Source organism: Habropoda laboriosa, unplaced genomic scaffold (genome assembly GCF_001263275.1).
Source record: "Habropoda laboriosa isolate 0110345459 unplaced genomic scaffold, ASM126327v1 scaffold207, whole genome shotgun sequence".
NCBI lineage: Eukaryota > Metazoa > Arthropoda > Insecta > Hymenoptera > Apidae > Habropoda > Habropoda laboriosa.
The window spans coordinates 434,629-457,049 of NW_017100397.1; the positions used below are offsets into that span (position 1 = coordinate 434,629).

At 39.4% G+C, this 22,421-nt stretch overlaps 2 protein-coding genes across 3 annotated transcripts in view; one reads left to right on the forward strand and one right to left on the reverse strand.

Moving 5' to 3' along the window:
- Positions 1–1,035: 1,035 nt before the first annotated feature.
- Positions 1,036–2,243, reverse strand: LOC108575220 (transcription factor Adf-1-like). Its single transcript, XM_017937960.1, has 3 exons — positions 1,815–2,243; positions 1,581–1,728; positions 1,036–1,495 (listed from the first exon to the last, which is right to left on the reverse strand). The coding sequence occupies exons 1-3, from the start codon at positions 1,957–1,959 to the stop codon at positions 1,036–1,038; spliced, it is 753 nt and encodes a 250-aa protein (XP_017793449.1). The 5' UTR covers positions 1,960–2,243.
- Positions 2,244–2,807: 564 nt separating this feature from the next.
- The window catches only part of LOC108575169 (ceramide kinase), a 39,780-nt gene continuing 20,166 nt past the window's right edge, over positions 2,808–22,421 (forward strand). Inside the window, exons 1-2 of one of the 2 annotated variants that reach the window (XM_017937895.1) lie at positions 2,808–3,252; positions 21,763–22,014. In XM_017937895.1, coding sequence (XP_017793384.1) covers positions 3,123–3,252; positions 21,763–22,014 — 382 coding nt within the window. In that variant the 5' untranslated portion in view covers positions 2,808–3,122. Of the gene's footprint in view, positions 3,253–19,839; positions 19,903–21,762; positions 22,015–22,421 lie in introns of those variants that run through there. The other variant, XM_017937896.1, reaches the window with a different exon arrangement.

The window sequence follows — 22,421 nt, forward strand, 5'->3', positions numbered from 1 at the left end:
TGATTTAAAATTCTTTCGTACTCAGTTGAAGCAGTGGCGGGACTCCAAAAATGTACAAATTTTTAAGTTTATTTATTATTTTTTTAAACGTGCATCCTTGCAAAAATGAAAATACCAAGTATGTACATATCAAACGCTTCTTTATTTGAATAAAAATTATGCAAATTGCACCTATGTTCAGAAGGGTTGAAGTCCAATATTACAGACGCAGTGTTCTTCCATTTCATATTAAATATGCATTGACGTTTTGCTCGCATTAATCCGTATTCTTAAACTTCGCGATTTTTTCTTAGGATCTCTCAGTAGTACGAAGTATAGTCTGTGAAGACAATTTGCTATCAAAGCACTATGCACGCGCGCGCATATGCACAGTTGTGTAATAAGCTTTAAGTGAGTGTGTGCATGCGTGTGTGGATGGATGGAATGCTCGAATACGTGATTCGGTTGCTTTCGGGCGACCGTCCGGAAATCGCCGAAATTTTTGGCGTAATGTATATTCAATTTTCATTAGTTCCTTCCGTTGGCTCGAAGATGCGCGTTGTTTCGAGCCACCAATCAACGTCCGTCAGTAGTTCTCAACCAGGTCAAGACAATATCTTAACCATGCGAACTTCTTTTTTGTTCATTTTTATTCTGTTTCTTTTACGAACTTACCAAGCAACGAAAATAAATGCAGGTGGTGGGGGAGATCGGAGGGAAACGATGCGTTTCTGTTATCCGGTCGTGAAATAGTATGCGTTCCGCCATATCTCGTGTCTGACATGTTACCACTATTCAAGTGCCTAGTTAAAATAAAGTTTTTCTATGTTTAGCTTTGAAAGTACTTGCATACGTATTATTTTGTCAAGTTTTAACGAGAATCTACGTAATACTAATAATATAATAAATTAAGAACTATTCTGGAATGTACGATATCGAACAGGATTCCCGCGCAAATTGGCATAACATGCTCTGAATATTTCACCCTGAATATTCGTTTTTTATTAAACATAATTTATTCATTTTGTAATATTCTACATTTATTGAAATTAGAAACTAATCTACTTTTTCATCGTCTTGATTTTGTATCATAGAACAGAAATTGTCATTCACCACGGGCATTGACGATTCTTTCTCATCCAATATTTTATTAATCAGATCCAAGACGGATATCTTGAAGTTTCTCTTCTCTTGTCTAGTCATTTGTCGCACGTCTGGTAACAAACTTTTAAAGAACAACAAGTCAGCATCGTTGACTGATTCGTCGTGATCTTGTCTACTCGTGAGGATACAATTATCCAAGCAACTGTGCGTCTGCAAGCTGTCTTCGAGTTTGATCGGTTTGCTTTGAGAGAATGCATGCTCTTCGTTTCTTGTATCATTATCTCTGTCTGGCTCTAGCATCTTCTGTTCTGATTTGTTTAATTTCTTGTAATTAGAGGACGTGTCCGAGGCGGTCTCATCGTTCCAAATCTCTCCCGCTATTGCTCTTTCTTCGTTCAAACTGTCATCCGGCCTGAAATCATAGGCAAGCGAAACAAAGAAAGTAACACAACCGTTCACGTGATCCGTTATCGATTTTCGATCAGTAGATCACTTACCTGCGAAATTTGCTGTAGGGAAGGAGGAAATCCATGTAATCGGCCATGTAATATCGTTTCTTCGATTTCGAATTCACCGTGTTTTGATTTCTCAAGTGTCTGGTGAAACTGGCGCGTAGATTCTTCCATTTCTCCTTGCATTCTGCGGCTATGCGGAAATCGTGCACGAATTAAAAAGCCACGTCGGACTTTTTACGGGAATTCAAGTGTGTTTAGACTTTGAAGCATTCTTACCGGAAGCGCTCAGTTCTTGCGCCACTGCTTTCCATATTTTATTTCGTACAACTCTGTTGTGGTAGTTGTTGCAACTGAGATCGTATAGTGCAGGGTATTTTTTAACCGTTAATACTAAGTTTTTGTAGTTTTTTGTTTCATCCATGTTGTGTTTCAATAAATGAATACATATATGTATTTTATTTTTATTTGAACGTTATAGTAACACGACTTTGAATTCGTAATAATTTATGTCTACATCGCGATGTCTGCGTCAGCCAGACTTCGTGGACACGCGAGTTTACGACGCTTTAACAATTTCTGTCACTTTTACATGTCACCTTTTCTACTTTCGGATTGGTTTGCAGAGTGTTTTGACGTTGGACAATAGTTGAGACATAGCGATGCAATGTGTGAAAGAATACTCGATCGGAGAAGCAGTTCAATAGCACAAAATTGTCACGTCACCGACAAAGCGTCATGTCGTCTCGCGTCTGTTGCAACCAGGGGTGAAACAAGCAGTTTTGTGCCCTGCGCAAACGTTCACTATTATAAATTCTTTACGGATATTGTTCATATGATCTTAATTATATAACAATATAAGTGAAGTACTTTATATTATCTATACATGGAAAAATTAATTGTCAAGTTATTTTAAATAAACGAATGAAATTTGTTTAAATCAGATACACGGATGTATACCCATGCAAGGATATTTTTAACATGCTGAGACACATTTTCAGTTATTCAGGTATCCGTGTTACCCTTACGCGATAATTACAACCATTCAATAGATGGCGGTCATTGAAAATAAATCGGTCGATAAAATCGCATTTTGCAAATTACCCCACCAGAACGATTTCATTCTTCATCAACTAATTTATCGATTCATATATTTTTATTCAATTATTTCAATCTCCACTATAATTATTCCAACCATAAAATAATTACTTTTTATCTTTATAATTCTTCTATTTTTATTTATTAAAAACCATTTCCAATCGATCGGGCGGGGAGGAAACGGAGTCCGACGACCGAGTGAGTTCCCTTTTTCATAGTTGAAAGAATATCAGTCTGGAGGCGCTGTGAAAGCCGAACTCGTACGTTTCGGCACGAACGTCTGTCAGTCGATCGTACACCGCAGTCGTGCTCGAGCGAACGAGCGGGCTTTGTCGTCGTGTACTGTTGTCCTCTCTCGTTTCCAAAGTATTGTTTCCGATCTCTGTGGCGATTTTCTCGCTCACCACGAATCGATCGGCGTCGAGATGACGTTTTGGCCGTCTCCTCGTTGAATCAACTGTCCCGTGGAGTTTAACCAACTGTGTCAGGATGATGCAGGAAATCACAGACCAGTCCTCCAGGACGGTGCTCTTGAACACGTTCGTGGTGAAGAAGAAACGGTGCAGGGTCTACTTTCATCGTGGCACGCTGATCTGGGAAACAGAGAAACCACCGTACAGTAAGTATGCTCGTCTTAGTACAGAGGCGTCGATTGAGATACGGGAGGATCAATCGTTGTTCCGCGTTTCTCGAGACAAAGGGTCATTAGACGCGTTAGAACCATCTTTTCGATTTCACTTGAATTCTTGATAGTACAGTAAAGTGACAGAATTAGTAATAATTTAAAAAACGCGTATCTTTTCTGTCACTTCAATTATTCGCATTCGCGATAGTTAACACGAGTAGTTAATGGGTAGTACAGTTGAATAATTTTATGACGCCTGTTGGACGACATAGTGTAGCACTTGACGCCTTGCCCACTCGTACAGTAGACCGTGAAGGGGTTATACCTCTATGTTGATGTTTGCGCCAGAGAGTGCGGCACTGTGAACCAGACAAGGTCTCCGATTCACTGGGGTGGATCGTATACGTGCGAAAAATGGAACGACGGAAGACGTCTCGTACACTTGTTAATTGGTTCTGGTTAGGGTTGCTTCGCAAGTGCATGGGCAGTGTAGGGTTATGTAGCCGTATATACTATTAGGATTATTGATATCGTTAGAGTGACTTTCAATTTTAACAGTCATATGTCTTTGTTTATGTGTAGTGTTATGATTATTCTTTACGATAGTTGAGTGGGCAGATAACGTGGTTAATAACAATGGAAAAGTGACGCAACTTCAAGGGCTGATAGAAAAGATATCTACCGTAGTAATTATTTTCTTCTGTAGGATTTAGAAAGGTATTCATTTAAAGGATTTAAATATTTATTCTGGAAAGTTTGTCAATATTTCTCGATATCCTTGGACTGTCGTTTATCTCGATGCTCGAATATCGAATATTTGATAGTCAATTTAACCTTCAAGCGTGTATCAGTAATGTTTCGAGTGCCTCGCCATTAAATTGCCATTATCGAAAATGTTCTAATGGTGTCCTTCGATATTTCCTTTACTTTCTATATAATGTATCCAGTCTCCTTCTCATGTTCCAATTCCCAAAGAACACTTTGCTTACTTTTATGCTTCGTGACAAGTTTCTGAGGGAATCACGTACGATTGCTTTTATTTCGTTATTCGTTGATTGTAAAGTGAACAGAACGACTGACGTCGATTTTTACGATTATTCGTAAAGAATGCTACGAAGATGGTAGTAAATCACACGGTTTCGTGACGGAATCGTTCGACTCGTGTGTTTTACAAAAACGTCATATTTCCTGTGTTTACGAAAATCGTCCATAAAAAGTGGTGCGTTTTAATGTTATCTCTATCGGAACATAGTGTTGTTATTATCGAAACCAATTTAGACCTTCGATTCAATCGAAAATTAATCTGGCATTTTATACACGAAATGAAGATCGAACAGCCCATTGAAATTCAATACTTCATTACACTTGAGCTCGTTAAATACTCTTCGTCTGTTTGTTTCTGTTTTATCAGAAATCTTTTACACAAATCTGATTCAAAACAAATTCACAACAACATTTTTTTTGTCCGTCATTATCATCGATCATCCACGATTACACCAATTAGACTTGTGCAAATTTTATTCGAAGTAGTGATACAAAAATAACGATTTAAAATTATGAATCATATAAACTATTTTATTTAAATAATTAATCTGCACCAAGAGTTGCGTCAATGTTGTCGCTATCAGTATTAAACGTTGCCTTTCCGTTAACGTAAGTGAACGTGATCGAGGAAATGTTTCTATCACGATGGTCGACCATTGCACGATTACAGTAAAAAAGGTGGGGATAGATGGGCCTATTTCCGGTCCTTTCACCCAGTCCTCGACTGAATCTTTAGGTCGTTGGTAATACTGAAGGGATTCGCGTTGGCCTTGTGTATAGTTGAAACTCGACCTGAGATTAGCAGGGATTTCTTCGTTTCTAAATGCAGCCATTGTTGAGTATATCCTTACGCCACTATTATACATTCTAATCTTTCATTTATGGGGCATGTGAGATTTTCTGCAAAATAATCTCTCTGGAATCCTTGAATTTTATTAGGTTACCCTCATAACGAAAAGGAGATATAATATTGATTCGACTATCGCCAGAATTCTTTACAATTCTCTCAGACTGAAACTGAACGCAATTTACTACACGAAACACTTTCTTCTCGAGTTTTCACTTTTGATATATAATTCTATATACATATGCAGCGGCGTCTGTGCTCGAGAAACCATTACGGGATAAATTCCCAAAGGTGGGAGAATCGAAGTGGAAGTATCCCTAACAGGGCGGACAAAAGATGAGGGAGAACGTTTAGTCGTATCGGGCACGTTACAACTGACTGTGTACGTGTGCCTTGTAACGTGAGAGGAATATCGATGGGTTTTCGGCGATCGGCATCCACCGTAAAGGCAGGAACACATGTAACGTATCGTGTCCTTGACGTTAGTTTGCATACTGTTCTGTTTCCTTGTGTGCGCGTCTAGATTGAATATTAATGAAAACTAACAAGATTACACACCTCTCTTCTGAATCAACCTTGTTCTCTTCCCGATGTTTTATCTTCTTTCCTTTTCGGTTCTTATCTCGTCGAGAGCAGGTTTTTGTTCTTTTAATGTGCGTAAAAGGACATTGCGTGAAATTTATAATTTATTTTCTCGACTATATTGCGGGTTTTTCGAGTGGTAAAAGGTTGCTGGGAAGTGGAAAGTGTATTAAGAGAGAGATAATCGAGTCGATGCGCGATTACGTGCGTCGGAGCGCAAACTGGGAAAATACCGAAGATGGAATAAATAAGCGTTACTCCTTCAGGCGTTTTTGCATCGGTAGTTTATCCACGTGCAGCAATGCTGCCACGGAAAGCTTATTTGCATGCGATTATTATCTTCTCTTTCTCTGTCGGTTGGGTTTTGTTTTGTCTGCTGTTGGTTTGTCGGTGTTTGCAATTTCTTTCTTATGTAGCTGAAACCCAGCTGTGAATTACCTCTTCGGTCAGTCGACAATGGCGGGTAATGTAAATATCGGTAAATTTCAATTCGACATATTTCGAATTGATATATTTCGAGTTTCGATATATTTCGAGTTTCGATATATTTCGAGTTTCGATATATTTCGAGTTTCGATATATTTCGAGTTTCGATATATTTCGAGTTTCGATATATTTCGAGTTTCGATATATTTCGAGTTTCGATATATTTCGAGTTTCGATATATTTCGAGTTTCGATATATTTCGAGTTTCGATATATTTCGAGTTTCGATATATTTCGAGTTTCGATATATTTCGAGTTTCGATATATTTCGAGTTTCGATATATTTCGAGTTCGATACTTCAATTTCAGCAACTTTGGATTTCGGTCGCCTTACTTCGAATCTTTTCAATTCGAAAACCTTCGATTCGAATAGCTAGTATTCAATACCTTTCGATTCTATTAGATTAGATCAGAATTATACAGACACAGATCCAAGGGATCTTCGTTCAAACATAATTGTACAAACGTATTCTAATACGTATCGATCTTTTCGAATTGAATTCGATACGTTATCCATCTGGCTGCTAAGGTTAAACCACATGCTGGCCGCATTCTTTTCGATTCTGATCGACTATTGACCCGCTAACCACCTCTGCACTCCTTCACTTCCCTCATTTTTACCTACCTAACCTAACCTAATTAACAACCGTCGGGTATATCAACTTAAACGCATACTTAAAACACACACTGTGAATGTTCGTTCGTAAAGTCTTGTTATATGCTTTTTGCCTGTTTCTCCTTCTCTTTATTTCTGTTTTTACTATGTACGATATTGAGTTTGCACGCGTAAATAAATAAAGAAAAAGATGACCGAAGGAGGTCGAGCGTCGTCAATTGGATTTTAATTACCACGATCCAGGTGCAGTCGAATCAGCACCGTACTCAGATCACGTTGCGCAACTGAAGACCAATATTTGCAGCTGTTCACTCTCTAGACCTCTCTTTTGATCGAAATTCACAAGCACAGAAATATCGAACTCGTACATTTTTACTTACAATTTCCTCCGATTCCACGTTGAACAAAGCTTCCCCTTTACTTCTCCTACTTTTTTCTCTTTTCTACTTGTAACATATTTTCCCATTTTTCTCTCCTCAATTTTTAACACATATATTATTACATATACAGTAACGAATTTGTACCCGTAAATAAATAAATAAAGTGACGCAAGCGTGTAACTAACATTATGCAACGTGGAATGCATGCAAAAGTGAAACTTGCAAGTCGCCTGCATATTATGTACAAGACCTGTGCACTTTGTCGTAATACACGCGGGTGCCCTCTTTACGTAATTTCTCGTATAACTGGTTAAAGCCTTTCCTGGATAAAAAATTGACCGTATTGCCGCGTCCAATCCTCGCAGATCTTCCAATCGCCTCTGCACGTGTCCTTTCGAGGGACCACGCTTTGGCACACGTCCCAATTATCTTCATGACGTGGCCGCGCATACCGTTTCTGGCATATCTGCCGATGTCAATCGCTGTTCCGCTTTCTTCTCCCTCCCACGGCACTCTGTTTCATTGTTCTTCGTCCTTCTGTGCCTTTTTTTCGCTGGCTTTTCTCTCCCCTCACACTATTTTCCCGGTTTCCTTTCTTACGTGCATGTCCCATTCTTTCTGGGACTATTTTCTTCGTTATCCCCCTTTAGAGACACTTTATTTAATTATCCTACATTTTTTTTTTTCTTCACGTACCTACCATCTTTGTTCTGATACTTTTATCCCTCTTACTGCTTCATTTTTTTAAATTTCTTCAATTTTTCTCTTCTTCCAATGTTATCTTTCCTTCCTTCAAATTTCATTTCAGTAATTTCTCTTTTTCTTTCTATTTCTATCTTCTTCTCCTTCGTATTACCGTTTCCTTTTGCTTCCTTTTGCCTCCGTCACATGTTGCCTCATTATTCATTTCTCCGTTTATTTATTACCCAGTTCTCCTTGTTTCACTCTACGTCAATCGACTAGCCAAGTACTTCTACATGAATCAGATATTGAAACGCAGGTCGTTAGAGGCAAAACGACGCTCGCGAAACGTTACGTTCTGTCGAATAATCGTCGGTGGAAAGAGTTGTTGGCTCCAGTCAGAAAGGTCAAATGTGAGGAAGAAGGTGGTGGTTCGATGCTATCTGCCTGTGAATGCCACGATCTTAGGGTATCTTCCATCCTTGGGACGTGTTGATTAATCGTCTAGCTTCCTGCTTACAACTAGAACTATTAATAACTGCCATCGGTGCATCTACAATTCCGATGATTTGTTAATTTTCTGATAAATTTCACGTTTAGTACATTGCAATAATAAAATTGCACAAAATTATGATTTATTTGAGGAAAATTCACAGGAATTCAGAGAAATTTGCAGAAAATTTGCAAACAATTTACAGAAAATTCACACAAGTTCGGGGAATCGTTGAAGAGAGCACTATAGAAGCATAATTACGGTTGAAAAGAGTGTTTCGAGTGAAAGAAGAATTTTTCTCACGTGTCGCCTCTTCATACAAGTGATTTTTCCGTCGTCGCTTATGTAAACCGGACGTAAACGTTGCAGGAAGCCTATGTTTACCGCGAAACGCTTTAATTAAGAGACGTTGCTGTGGAATTCACGTCTGCGTGCCGCTTTTTTTTCTCCCGTTTCAACATAGAAACCGACGTAATTGCGATACGACGAGGTGTCGCGAGGTCTTCCTTGTATCACGCGATATTCTTCAATCTTGGAGTGTTTTTGAAACAGTAATTATTCGGTACAAACGAAATTCTGCCCCTTTTTGAACTCGTTCGTGTGATTCGGAAAATTGCCGAAAGGTTAATTGACTTTTGCGAAATTGGGTCGTTCGAAGAGTGAAAATTCCCGATTTCAGATCATTTAGGTAAACGTGGGGATTTTGGTGATCGTGTATATTTTTGTACAGTCGGATTTTTTTCAAACTTCGTCCAAAATAATTCTCTGAGAATTAGATTTCGTTAAGAGCAACTGAACAGAAAAATTCATCGACAAAATTCAAAGCTTCGAAAGTTTCATAGTCTGAAGAGTTTCCTCCGGAAGGGTTGAAGGAACTTCTGATTGGCGAAAGGAAAGAAAGAGGCAAAAATCGTAAAACGCGAAAATCTCACGAAAAGACACGAAGATGCGGCAAATTTTAAGCTTCAAATTGCAACTGAAGTGAAGAAACGTATAACTTTTAACGTCCAAGGTATCTTCTCTAAGAGCACTTCACCAGGTTCAAGGAACTTCTAACTTGCGGAAGGAAAGAAAGAAGCAAGAATCATAAAACACCGAAATCTCACGAATAGGTACCTACCACGAAAAAAAAATCAAAGATTCGCGAAAATTCGTGGACGAAACGAAAATTTCAACTGAAATAAAGAAATACACAACTTCCAGTGTGAAGAATCTTCTCTAGGAGCACTTCACCAGGTTCAAGGGACTTCTAACGCTCGAAAGGTAGAAGAGGAGGCGAAGATCGAAGGTGAACCAGTTGGTGAAATCGAAACGGGGCGGCCTTCCTTAGTCTCTGCGTCTCGAAGGCCCAGAGATCGGTGTGAACGACCGGCGCTGCCTAAATTTACCTGAACAAATTCAGGCTGCGGTGAAGGAATTACGGATTCTCTCCGGTGACTGGAATCAAGGCTCGGCCGTGAGTAAACCCAGCGTGCCACTAATACGAATGCCAATTTGATTTTTCGCCGATTTTCTGCAACTTGAGGATTCTCACTTCAACAGATTTTCTTCGACGATTATCGCGGCTTTTGGGTTTCTTCGTTTGAACGTTATGCTCGTGCAATTCTTGTTCGGTTATTTTTGGAGAATCCGATGGTTCGTGTTAGGCGCGAATGTGACATTTCGCATTACGCGATTTAGGATGGAATATTCTAAGTTATCACATAAAAACACTTTTCTACTTCACATTTCAAACGTAAAAAGGTGAACTAACTCTGGAACTTCTGGGGAGGAGTAACAAGTCGAGGAATGTTTAATTAGGGTCGTTTCCCTTCTGTAACAAATCCTCAAAACATTATCTATCGTTGTGTACGCATTTAAATTCGAGATTCAGAAGTAATTGTTGCTAGATGTGAAAAATATTGTACGTAAGAAAAAGGCGACCCTTGCGCTCTTCTTATCTCCAAAGAATAACTAACTATCGCGGAACGAAGATCGAACTAACTAATAAGAAAGGAACAATGCAGCATTTAATGTGCCATAATCGAGCATTCGATTAATATTGTACTTTGTTATTCATGTTTGATATCAGAAGATTCACGTTCAGAGTAGTTCCACGTTGATTAGGTGTGAAGATGAATTCTTTCCGACTTTTCGGTGCAGTCAAAGTTTTCTTTAAAAAGGATGAAAACAGATTAACCCTTTCGCGACTAGCGCCGGTTATATCCGGCATACACTAAATGCTTCACACTGGTTGGCGCCGGTTATATCCGTCATCCACTAAATGCTTCACACTGGCTAGCGCCGGTTATATCCGGCATCCACTAAATGCTTCACACTGGCTAGCGCCGGTTATATCCGGCATCCGCTTAAGCGCGTCGCAGTGGTTCGCGCCTCAACAACTCAAAGTGAAGATTTATTTTAAAATACAGAACAAGGCCTCAACAACATTCCCTTTATCCGATACACCCTTAAGTCCTCTGCTGTTCCAACGAAATCCTCTAAGATTTGAAAAAACGCGAGACACTCTTAACGTGTACGGTGTGCACTAATGGCACGACGACCCGTTCGTTAGTGGCGTACCGATGGCTAGTTCCGCCGTCGCGAAAGGGTTAAGAATCGAAACAATTTCCATTATTATCGATGACCATTTGCCATTTTTCTGGCAGCTTGCGAATACCTTCGCGATAAGAACTCGTCGGCTTTGCTAATACAAAGCTACTTTATTCTATAGATACGTGTAAATACAAGAAAATTATTTGCAAAAACGTGCTACTTTTCTTACAAAGTGTAACATATTCAAATGTGTAGGAATAGGGTTCTACTAAGGTGTCTATTCCGTTACAGAGATAACACGACGAGTAAGACTAGTCCGTAGCGCCTACACAGGCCTTATCGTATCGTAACGTATCGTGGCTTCTTGCGGACTTCTTCCAGACTCACTCCAAGCTGACAGACTTTTTCCGGATTGATTTTCGGCTGCTTTGCGACTGTTCCCGTGTGTCGCGGGCACGTGCTTTTATCCTAGGTCTGCTTCCCACAAATGTTGTAATTATTTCTTCAGAAAACAATTTTTTTCAGGATAAATGTGTAAGAAGAGGCTTGTCGGAAGTACCCCGAGCCAAAAATAGGGTGGCCGCAAATTTACTCAATCGCTTCTAGATTCTCGCAAATACATGTATTTTCTGCAAGACTATGGTCGCGTGGCCTTAAGCGTCGTTCGCCAAAGTAAATACAGTAGAATTCCGATAATCCGGTACGCTTGGGGCTTCGGCAATGCCGGATTATTGGACTATATCTGCAGCGAAAATGAGAAGAACAATTGAAAAAACGGCTATAGCTAATATATTAGGTGTACAAATTAATTCGTGGCCTTTGTTTCGTGGATTTGTTATTTATTTCAAGAAAACCAAAGTACAGTTCAGCCTTGGAAATAATCTCCATCACTTGCTACACGTTTATTCCATTTCTCAGGCAGTTGGCGAATTCCCTTTCGGAAAAATGATGCCGGCTTCGAACGTATAAAATCGGCAATGCTATTATTGACATCTTCGTATGTTTTGAATTTTGAATCGGTTAGATGGTGCTGAAGTGAACGAAATAGATAATAGTCTGGGGAATAAGCCGTGTCGCGTAGCGACCTTTCAAATTAATATTCTTCAATTTTTCGTAGCAGTAAGGATTATTTAGCCCTCGAGGCGTATACCTGCCGCCTAACCCTCGAGATATACCAAATAAGTACATTTTTATTAGAAGGCCGTTAGCCGTTTCGTAGCGACAGTAACTTTATGATACCACGGCAATCGTAGTTCTTTTCGCCTTGCCTTTTATAAACTTGTTTTTTCGAGATAGAAGCTTCGTCCCTTTTTTTCGGTAAATTTTCATACATATGGTCACCAGAGCCGAAGCGTTTCTTAAGGCTATTGTCTGCTACAATCATTGTTAGAGACATTCGGAATTTCCCCGTGCGTCACTCAAGGGTATGATCGGTACCTGAGAGTGACGAATGATCTGGGGGGTGGCATTTTTGCTTAGTTTCTCCCCTTTAATTTTAACCAATAGGTAGTGTCAGCCACCCTTCCCCACCACTATCGAAACATGAATTCCACCTATCCGAGTGTCTCACCCCCGCGATGCGGTTTGTTCGGAGGCATCGACAGGATCTTTTTAAAAACGAAAAGTTAGTTAGACACAAGACATAGAAGCACGAACATTGAACGTTAAATAAATAGTACATTAGGTGTGATAGTCAAGGAAAATAAAATATAAGTAACGCGACAAGCCGCATGAAGTAGAATTTCCCATCCCAAAGGCCTTTCGCTTCAAGAGCACTTTTTTTTAAGTTGAAACGCAAAGGGGATGCAGTGTCTAATATGCTGTTTATCCGACGACATAGTGTTCTCCACTGTTTCTTAGGTTAGGTCATTAGTCACATCGAGTCCGATAGTGTTCCGCGGACCACCCGCCGGTTTTATTTTTCACCCGGATTAAGCATTTGTTCCATAGCGGCTAGCAATCTGGGCAAAGGAAGAAATCATCCGGTGTGCAGATTGCTAGTATGTTAGGGGCTTGCGGTTCATCTTTCCGGTTTTTGCACGTGTGTGCCGACTAATGTTCTAAGGCTTCGAAGGACCAGTTTCTTGATTGAAACACTAAGTTTTTATTTTATGTTCTATTTTCTACAACTAATTCAAGATATAAATTCCATTGCGAAGTGAGAGGTGTTTCACTTGCGAGTGGCCAAGTGTTTCTGCTGGAGTCTCCGTGGTTTCCCTCGAAGAAGACTCCTATTTTCCTAAAAACACCCTGATTCGTGATTTTTCCTTTTCTATTTCCCCCTTAGCGCGTTATCTTAGGGTGGGATAAACGACGACCGGAGGAAGCGTTCGGTGGACGGATGCGTGGGAATCCTGTGGAATCTCCGCTTTTCTAGGCTTTGTTGAAGTCAAGTGGCCCATTGACGTTGGCAAAAGTGTGAAAAAAGACAGAAAAAATAAGTTTTGACAAGGTGAAACCTGGGTCTCATATTAGGCGACCAGTTTTTCAAGTCATGTTTTTGCATACTTTTCATTTTTATTTTATTACGACGGAACTCTATCTGTTTTGTTATAATTTCTAATATGTTGCAAAAGTGTACACATCTTACATTTAAAACATGTATCGTATTTTAACAAAAGTATTTTCAATCAAGAATTATGCTTCCTTAAAGAAATGGGTCTTATATTCGGCTACCTTACCCTATAGCCTGGAACAAGTGGTGGATGGTAGAAGTAACGAATGGATGACGAACAGTGCGGTAATAAATTTGGTATGTTCGAGAGTGGTGGCGCAGGATTGTCGCTGGTTCGTGGTGCGGGTTGTTTGCTGGTATGAAGTCGTGGTGTGGTGAGGTTGCACGTATTTTATTATGTTAAATGGAAAAGACTTTATTTTGACGAGTGGTAGTTTATGTGGTGTTTGTCTATTTTTCCCTTTTTGATCTGATGTGCGCCGCGTTGGTGCGCTTATTTATAAAAAGGTTTAGGGGTATAAGGTGGTGGTCTCCGCCAATGGGAACGGGTCTACCCCCTTGGACGGTCCTCCCTGGCCCGCGAGCGTGCCGCCCACCCTGGAATTTCCAAATTGGCAGGGTGGTGGTATGTCGCGATGGCGGGTGAGTGAGGCCCAAGGGGTGGCCCGCGCGTAGCGGGACTTTGGGCGGTCAGGGAGACGCGAGAGGTTTTATGACATGTCTATGTCTATTGAATGTTCACGAGTGGGCACCGGGAAGGTATATGGCCCGCAGAAAAGTTATTTTTCTGCAGCCATGAAACGCTTCCTGGGCTTCGTGGGCAATTTGAAAGGAAAATGAATTAACGCGAAGAAGAAAAGGGGCGCATTAAAAAATAGCGTAAACAGGCGTCCATGTCATAAACCCAATCCCTAACAATTACATTTTCACATTTTACGAACCCTTTTCTCCATTATACGCGAGAATTATTCCATTTTGTTTCCCTCGAAAGCGCAATATTCGTGCACAAAGGAATGGAAGAGTCGTGGTTTCGAAAGAATTGCGTGTCGCAGAAAGAAAAACAAGGCGAACAGTAATGGAAAAAGCCAGTTCCAGGGATTGCAAGGTAAATGTGTTGGAAGAAGCCTGTCTCTGGAATTGTCAGGTGAGCAACTCGTCGTCCTTGGTTGGTCACGCAGATTTATTTTCGTACGGGGACCGTGTTTCGCGAGTTTTCGAGCCGAGACGCGAGACCCTACGGGGATTCCAAACGAGTCGACCTTCGCGTGTAAAGCCCTCCAGCCTGTAGAACAAAGGCTCGATACGTTTCTGGGTCAGAGTCGCAGCCTCCGTTGCTTCTAGACTGCAGACGGGGGTGTTTGATACGTCAGCGTAGGCGGCCATGCTAATTTCACGGTATATCTACGATTTTCATGCGTACACATAACCGTGGATTTATAATCGAACGTTTAATTCAAACGAGGGCAATTATTTTGGAAGTGAACGAAAGTGATTTTGATTCTATTTCTGTTTGTTTCTTTTCCTTTTTCAACTCTTTAGGAAGCAATTTTTATAATTGGAGGTAAACGGTGGAATTGTTTTGCATAAGTGTGTTGACATTCTGTAGTAGTGCGCTCAACGTGAGTTTATAATCGAACGTTTCATCGAAACGAGGATAACGAGGAGGGTAATTATTTTAGAAACGAGCAAGAATGATTTTAATCCCATTTCCGTTTTTTCTTTTCTTTTTTCGATTCTTTAAGGAGGATTTCTTTTACATCGAGGATAAACGATGAACTTTCTTTTTCTTATCGAGCAATTTTTAAAGATCGGGATCGATTGGTGAGATTTTTTTATAATACCATATTACACGGAAGAATTTGTAATTTTGATTATTTCGTTAGGACGAGTGGTGATCGATGTTGGAAATGAATGGAAAATAGTGGAACACGTTGATTCCTATGTATGGAAATGGTAAACGTGTGGCGGGAAAGTGGAACGAATCGATGCGAGTGCACTCACGGGAAGATTGCAAGATTTCCCCGATAGAATCTCCGTGCAAATAGGCCATGTGCGCAATATTTTTAGCGTAGATTTATATTAACGAGTTTATACACTCGCGAAACATGGATTAATAGTCTGTTAGAGCGACGTGAGCATCGTTCGAAATTATTTCTCTTATTTCATTGATTCTATTTAACTCGGAGTTAGTCTGACAGGGTCTGACAAACTCAACGCCGTAATTTTCATTCACTTACATTTACAATTGCGAAAATAACAGATCAAATCAAACAGGCTCAATTGATCTCACCTTATCAACTTTAAATTCTCCTCGTCCTCAGATCCCTCCACGAAATTTCAGTGGTTTGGTGCTTCGAAATAATGCAAATTCTCAAATATATATTGCATAGAAATTGTTATCATTCCCCACAAAATTTTCAAATATGTATTTCACAAAAGTTGAGAACAACAAAAAAAGGAAAAAATAGACATTTGCCATTTTGAAAAGTTCGAGAATTTGTCGTCCCCTGTGTACCAATTTATTTCTCCGTTGCTTTTCAAAAGACAATTTATCTTATTCCTCTTCCTTTAATTCCCTAAAAATTTTACCAGCGATAAACTATACACACCGGTGTCACTGAGATCGAGTAAACGCAGTACACGAAATGTCACGCCAGGAACCGAAAAGAAAATTTCAGATTTGGTAGGCCAACTCGGTTTCTAGAATTCTAATTAACACTTCAATTACGACACAGCTCGAAGTCCTCCTGCCCGTCGGTGGTAATTGACGTACATGTGCCAACTATAAAAAGTGAATTACACGAAGATCCCATTATATTTCAAAAGGAGGGAAAAGCAATTTAAACGTCTTACCAGTTTGTTTGATCCAGCAATTATCTCACGCGCTATTATTAAAGCCCCTTATGTTTATCATTCGAGAAACAACAAACAGCGACACGATAATAATAAAGGTAATTTGTAAATCATCCTGGAAGATCGAGTTGTGCTAACTGTTTACCACGAAGGGATACGTGAGCGAACGAAGAAGATAAATGTTAATTATTTCACCGTTACTCGTGTTTGCAGAGAGATTTGCTCTCGCCTTTTGCTATACAAGAGTGCTAAAGTCACCGTTCGAGAGAGCAATTTCCAAGCAGGAAGGGAATCGTTTTGTGTGACATTACGTGTGCATTGCGAAATTAGAGGAATTGTCATTTCGATCACGTCTAGTCGGTGCGTGAAGCGTAGCTGTACACGATCGTGACACGCGATCGTGAGGATCTCTCGATCGAATTGACTTGTAGCGATTTTTCGTGTTTATTATTCTTCAAGCAAGAATTTCTGAAATTGGGGACAAACGGTGAAATTTTTTGCTATGATTTTTCAGTCTGTCATTATTAACCCTAACGTGCCCCGATCAGTTGTCATTTTTTTTTAAATTATTATTTCCTAGGCGTGCAGAAATAAATTTTCAAAAATTATAGAAATAATTTGGCCTTTTTTAAATTATTTCCTAGACGTACAGAAATAAATTTCCCATTAATTATAATACCGAAACTCACGTTTTTGCCACGATAGCAAGGATAATGCTGTATGGACAGTGAAAGAAAATTAAAGAAAATTGTCAAAGGGTTAATCGAGTTTTGGGAAATTTTCGAAATTGCAGAATCTGGATTAATCTCACAATCGTAAGTAGTGTAGAATAATTTTGGAATACGTGAAAGTTTTAGAAAATATTTTCAAGCTTTTACTATGGTATCGCTTTTCGCTGCAAAAGGGTCTAGCAGGATAAGATGGTGAAAAGTGTCCTTGAACCAATTAGGTCGTGCGATATACCATTCGAAAGCTCACCGTAAGAAAACATTTGACATCAACTTTCAACCCTCTGGCTCTCGACCTAGGGGGTGGTTCATGTTCGTAATTCTGTGGACTATTTTCCCTATTTAGCGGTAGGCGAAAATTTTGAAAAAAATCTGGCACGTTGCGTACATGAAAGCACGCGTTAGAGAATTTTTTCCGACTTTTTCGTTGCAAATCCTAGTTGTAAAAAATGTAAGACGTAAACAAAAGCGGATATCTTTTGAAATATTGAAGCGACTACTTTTATATTTATCTAGTAGCAGCATCTTAACGTAACTATTATTCTCAATTTTTTTCAAATTTTTTGGTAAGGTGCGCCGTAATTAAAAAAAATTAAGAACAAATTTTTTATTCAGTACGTGCATTACGCAAGAACAGTATATTATATAAATTAAAGAAGTTTCCAGCGGTTCTCCAGTCAGATATTTAGCCGCTGCGCCAACGACACTATTAGAAACAGTGTGGACATTTTAGAATATAAAGAAATATGGTAATTTTCATTAGTTGAGCTAATTCAACTTCTTTAATTTATAGTTCTTTCAAATGTAAAAATATTTAAGCTCGCGTAATATACGCACCGAATAAAGAAAATAATAAATAAACTACGGCGCGCCTTACCAAGAAATCTGAAAAAATTTGAGGATAATAGTTACGTTAAGATGCTGCTACTACGTGGGCGTAAAAGTAGTCGCTTGAATATTTCAAAAGATACCCGCTTTTGTTTACGTTTTCTATTTTTTACAACTAGGATTTGCATAGAAAAAATCGGAAAAAATTCTCTAACGCGTGCCTTCATATACGCAACGTGGCAGATTTTTTTCAAAATTTTTCCCTACCGCTGAATAGGGAAAATAGTTCACAGAATTATAAATATAAACCACCTTGTAACTATCCCCTAGGTCGAGCCAGAGCTTTCGAATGGTACATCGTACGAGCTAATTGGTCCAAGGGCACTTTTCATCATCTTATCTCGCCAGACCTATTCCCAGTATTTTTCACATGCTTCAGGTGTCTCGAAAGATTCTGTTTGCATAGTATGTGTATAATCTATTTCCAGTCGCGAAGAACTTCAGACTTCGCAGACTTCGAAAGTGTATGAAAACCGATCGAGTACAGTTGTACCGTGAGCATTGTACCGTTGCCTGTTATCAATTACGTAATCACGTTATCTACTTGCTTCAAGTTCGTTCGAACCGAGTGCGTACTTGTAAGACACGTATATATGCGACATCGTGTGGAATGACAGCTGTCTCGTTCGTCGATAGTAACATTTAGGTCATTTGTAAGGAAAGTGGTTCAGAAAAATTGTATTAGAAAACTTTTTACCACATTATTACATTAGAGTTCTCGAAGGAATTCAAGAAATGTTCCAAAGAAATACCAGAAAGTCTCTAAAAAAATTAGAAATTTCTTCGTAGAAGTGTCTTTAAAAATTTGCAAAAGGTATCGTAAATATTTTCAAAAGAATATTAAACAAGTTTCAAATACTTTAAGAGTAATATCGACAAAATTGCTTGTAAAAATTGTGAAAAACTGTATCATTCGAAATTGCTCACTAAAAGTGTCCACGGAAATAGACGAATGCTTCTATCGGAATTGGAAATTGCAACCGAAATCGCCAGACTGTTATCAGCTTCGGGAACGTCGCGACTTCTTATCGACTCTGCACACTGTCGAACGATTCACTCGAGCTTCTTGTGCCGGTATCACGTCCGATTATCCTTCGGTTATCTGCTCGTTGAATATTTTTCGCCTCGATCCACCGACAAAGGAGACTAACATGGCTTCAAAGTCACTCCCTGGCAAATTCTTCGAAAATCTTCGTACAGTGAAATCCTTTGGGATAAGGTAATCTCTTTTAAAATAAACCTCGCAGAACATAAGCTTCATTTTTGCAATTTATATCTCGGGCGAAAATATCTTAATACGAAATGAAATCGATTAGATTTCTTTTCGATCGATTAATATGTTATAAAGTTGTTATCTACTCGAGTATATGTTTTTAAATATTTTAATCTGAGAATAAAATTAAATCGTGAAATGGAAGACGTTCTCTTTCCTTTCTTCCTTTTAGCGTAGAGATGATCGATCTAAATTGTAAGATAAATAGACGTATCGCTAGACGTTCAATTATGCAAAACAATTGAACGGTTCGTTCGGCGCGGCTTTGTCGTCGTTACGCTGTTGTAATATTAAACGGCGGCTATTAGAAAACTACACCGAGTGAGGCTTTGTCTCTTGCCTTTCTAGCTCGCTCTACACTTGTTTCTTTCCCAACTGTTATGACAGGTAACATTGAAATTTTTATTCTTGAGCAAGTTGGTGACAAATTTTTTCTCGACATTATTGCTATTGTTAAGTGAATCCTTCGTCCCCGGTGTCTTTCACTCATCTACTGCTTTTTCGAAAATTTTAAATATTCTGATAAAACATTCTTCACTTTCTTCTCACTTATTGTACAGTTTGATTTCTAACTTTATACAGGGTGTCGCGTAACTGGTGGTACAAGCGAGTAAAGGGTGGTCGCAAAAGATAGTGTAAATCTACAGCTGAACGAAAAAATCGTACAACGTTTCAGACAATTAAAGCATCAAAATACTGCACGACCTGTCCACGATTCTGATTCAAAGAGCAAGGATTTGTATACGTTAACGCGGAAGCCACTTTCAGCAGTTTGTTCAATAATGTAAATTTAAATTAAGGAAAACGTTGATAAATGTATTATCAATGCAGTAAATTCTCCACAAGTGTCAGTCCGCAAGGAAGCTAAACCTGACACTTGTAGAGTCAGGGACTACGTTTTCGAGCCTCGCGCCCACCTTTGTAGTTTGCCGAACGTAGACAAGGACAGCGAATAAAAGATAAGGATGAGACGTGAGTCGAGGCGACCAAGCGATTTAAATACCAACTTTTTTAATTTTACGTTTTTTTATCCTTGTCACGCCAGACAGTGAACGTGTTAATAAGTAAACGTTGTTCAAATTATATCGTGTTTGATACCATTTTCATCAGAAAAATCTCACCAACATGTTAAAAAACATTTCAGATGAAAAAAAGTAAAATTAAAGAAATTATATTTTTCTATTATGAGTGTAGCGTTACACGCTTGACTGACAACGAGCGAGATAACATAGGCGCAGCAATGATGCAGACCTAGGCGTAGGACCATCTATACTGACACTTGTAGAATCCAAACTGACTGACACTTGTAGAGAATTTACTGTATTTCCGAATTCTTTTACGTGCTAATGCCTGCGACGCAAGAAACGAACCATCGCACAGTGGTCCAAATGGCTGATTTGGCTGGCCAATAGTCAGTTTGAAAAATTTCATCTAAGCGAAAAAATGTTTGTGGTACACGCCAGGCCCTTGAAATTTCCTGAAACACTTTTTATATTTTATAGAAGATGCGTCCTTTTTTTTTCATTATGATAGTTTCTCTGGTAGGTATATTCTACATTCTAATATTACGGTGTTTCATATTATGCACAGTTACCCTATGTATATAACTGGCATAAATCTACGAAACAAATTGAAAAAATTTTAAAAGCGACCTACACTATTTTCTTCGCGATTCCGACCAATTGGAATTTTTTCAAAATTCTTTTTACACATCGTTTAGTAAACTAATACGTCTAATTTCTCAAAAAAGCTCAAGTCGTTTGGTTGAATTTAAAAAAAAGTTATTCTGTGTTGAAGCGTGTCCACATGTTTCTGTCCTTGACTGTAAATACACAGATTTTCACATTTATTTTAGGTACAGACTTTAAAATAGATTACACACCTAGTTTAGACACTGTTGGATCATTTCTAACAACACCCTGTTAGCACAACTTAAGTAGATTTAACACAGGATAGGGTATTAACCAAAAATGTATTAAAGTGTAGTGATAAACGACTGCTAAATGCTTCGGTGTCCGTCTCGCTCGACGGCTATTTCCAACAGTGTCCTCTCCGCGTCGTATCCCGCGTTGCTCCGAAAAACTGTTGGAGCCCTCTCGTTCGACTTTCCGGGGAAAGGGCTTAAGTTTATAGCACCCTCAGGTACCCGCGCGATTTCTCTTCCTGGGCGACAAAGTCCAGGCCACCACTTCGCCGCCGAAATCTCGCATTTCTTACAACCCTATGGAAATAATCAAGCGAGGACAAAAATGTCTCCGCGTTATTTTAAACAAAGGCACTAAGACTTCCACCAGATGTGTCTGGTGTCCGTCTTCGAGTCACGCACTGCACAATGCGATACCATAAAGTAAACAGTTCCTAGGTACAAGGGGACTCCAACTTTCATTTTGGGTGCCCAGACTCAGTCCTTTAGAACATTCAATAGCGTAAAGACGTTTCCTCCGAGTCCGTCAATAAATAGCATATGCTTTCATTTTGGGTGCCCAGACACAGTCCTTTAGAACATTCAATAGCGTAAAGACGTTTCCTCCGAGTCCGTCAATAAATAGCATATCACAAGAATAAAAGACTATTTCTTTTCCTTTTCTGTAAATTTTGTATACTGATTTTTCGAAACTAACGTGTTCGAAATGTCTATTTCCAGCAAGATGGACACTACCAATGACGGACGTGCTCGCGGTGCGTTACGGAGATGATTGGATACCCGGTGTGAACGTCAAGGAAAAGCAGCCACCTACGTCACCTACCTCACCCACTGTGTGTCCGACGAATTTTATTCTTCATTACGCTGTACGAGGGCCAAAAAACAAATGGAGCCATCACAGCGTCACGATGAGCCACACCGACCCCAGGCAGGTCGCCTCTTGGGTCAAGACCATCCGGAATTACCTCATGGGTGAGTCTAACAGCTTCCTTCACTCTTCTTTATTACTTTCTTGATGAATCTTCTTTCCCGTGGGACGAAATGGGGAATGAATTTCTTGCAAATTTCTCACGTGTAGGAAGATGTATCGAGGCAATTAAGAAGCTTCCTTGTTTCTTCTTTCATCAGGAAGACTTTGCGACTTTTAGGTAGATTGGAAATTTTGTGCGTTCGATTGCTTTTCGAGTTATTGGTAGTACGGCTGTGCAAGTTCGAAGAGTCGAACTATTTAACCCTTATGCCGATCACCGGGTACTCGGGTACCCTTGTGCATAATTCTCACTTAAAATATTTGATCTTCCAGGTAAAAGATTGAAATGTCCGGCCAGATCGTTGTTATTTCGCACATTTCCTATCACTGTTTGCCTTAAGTCTAGAAT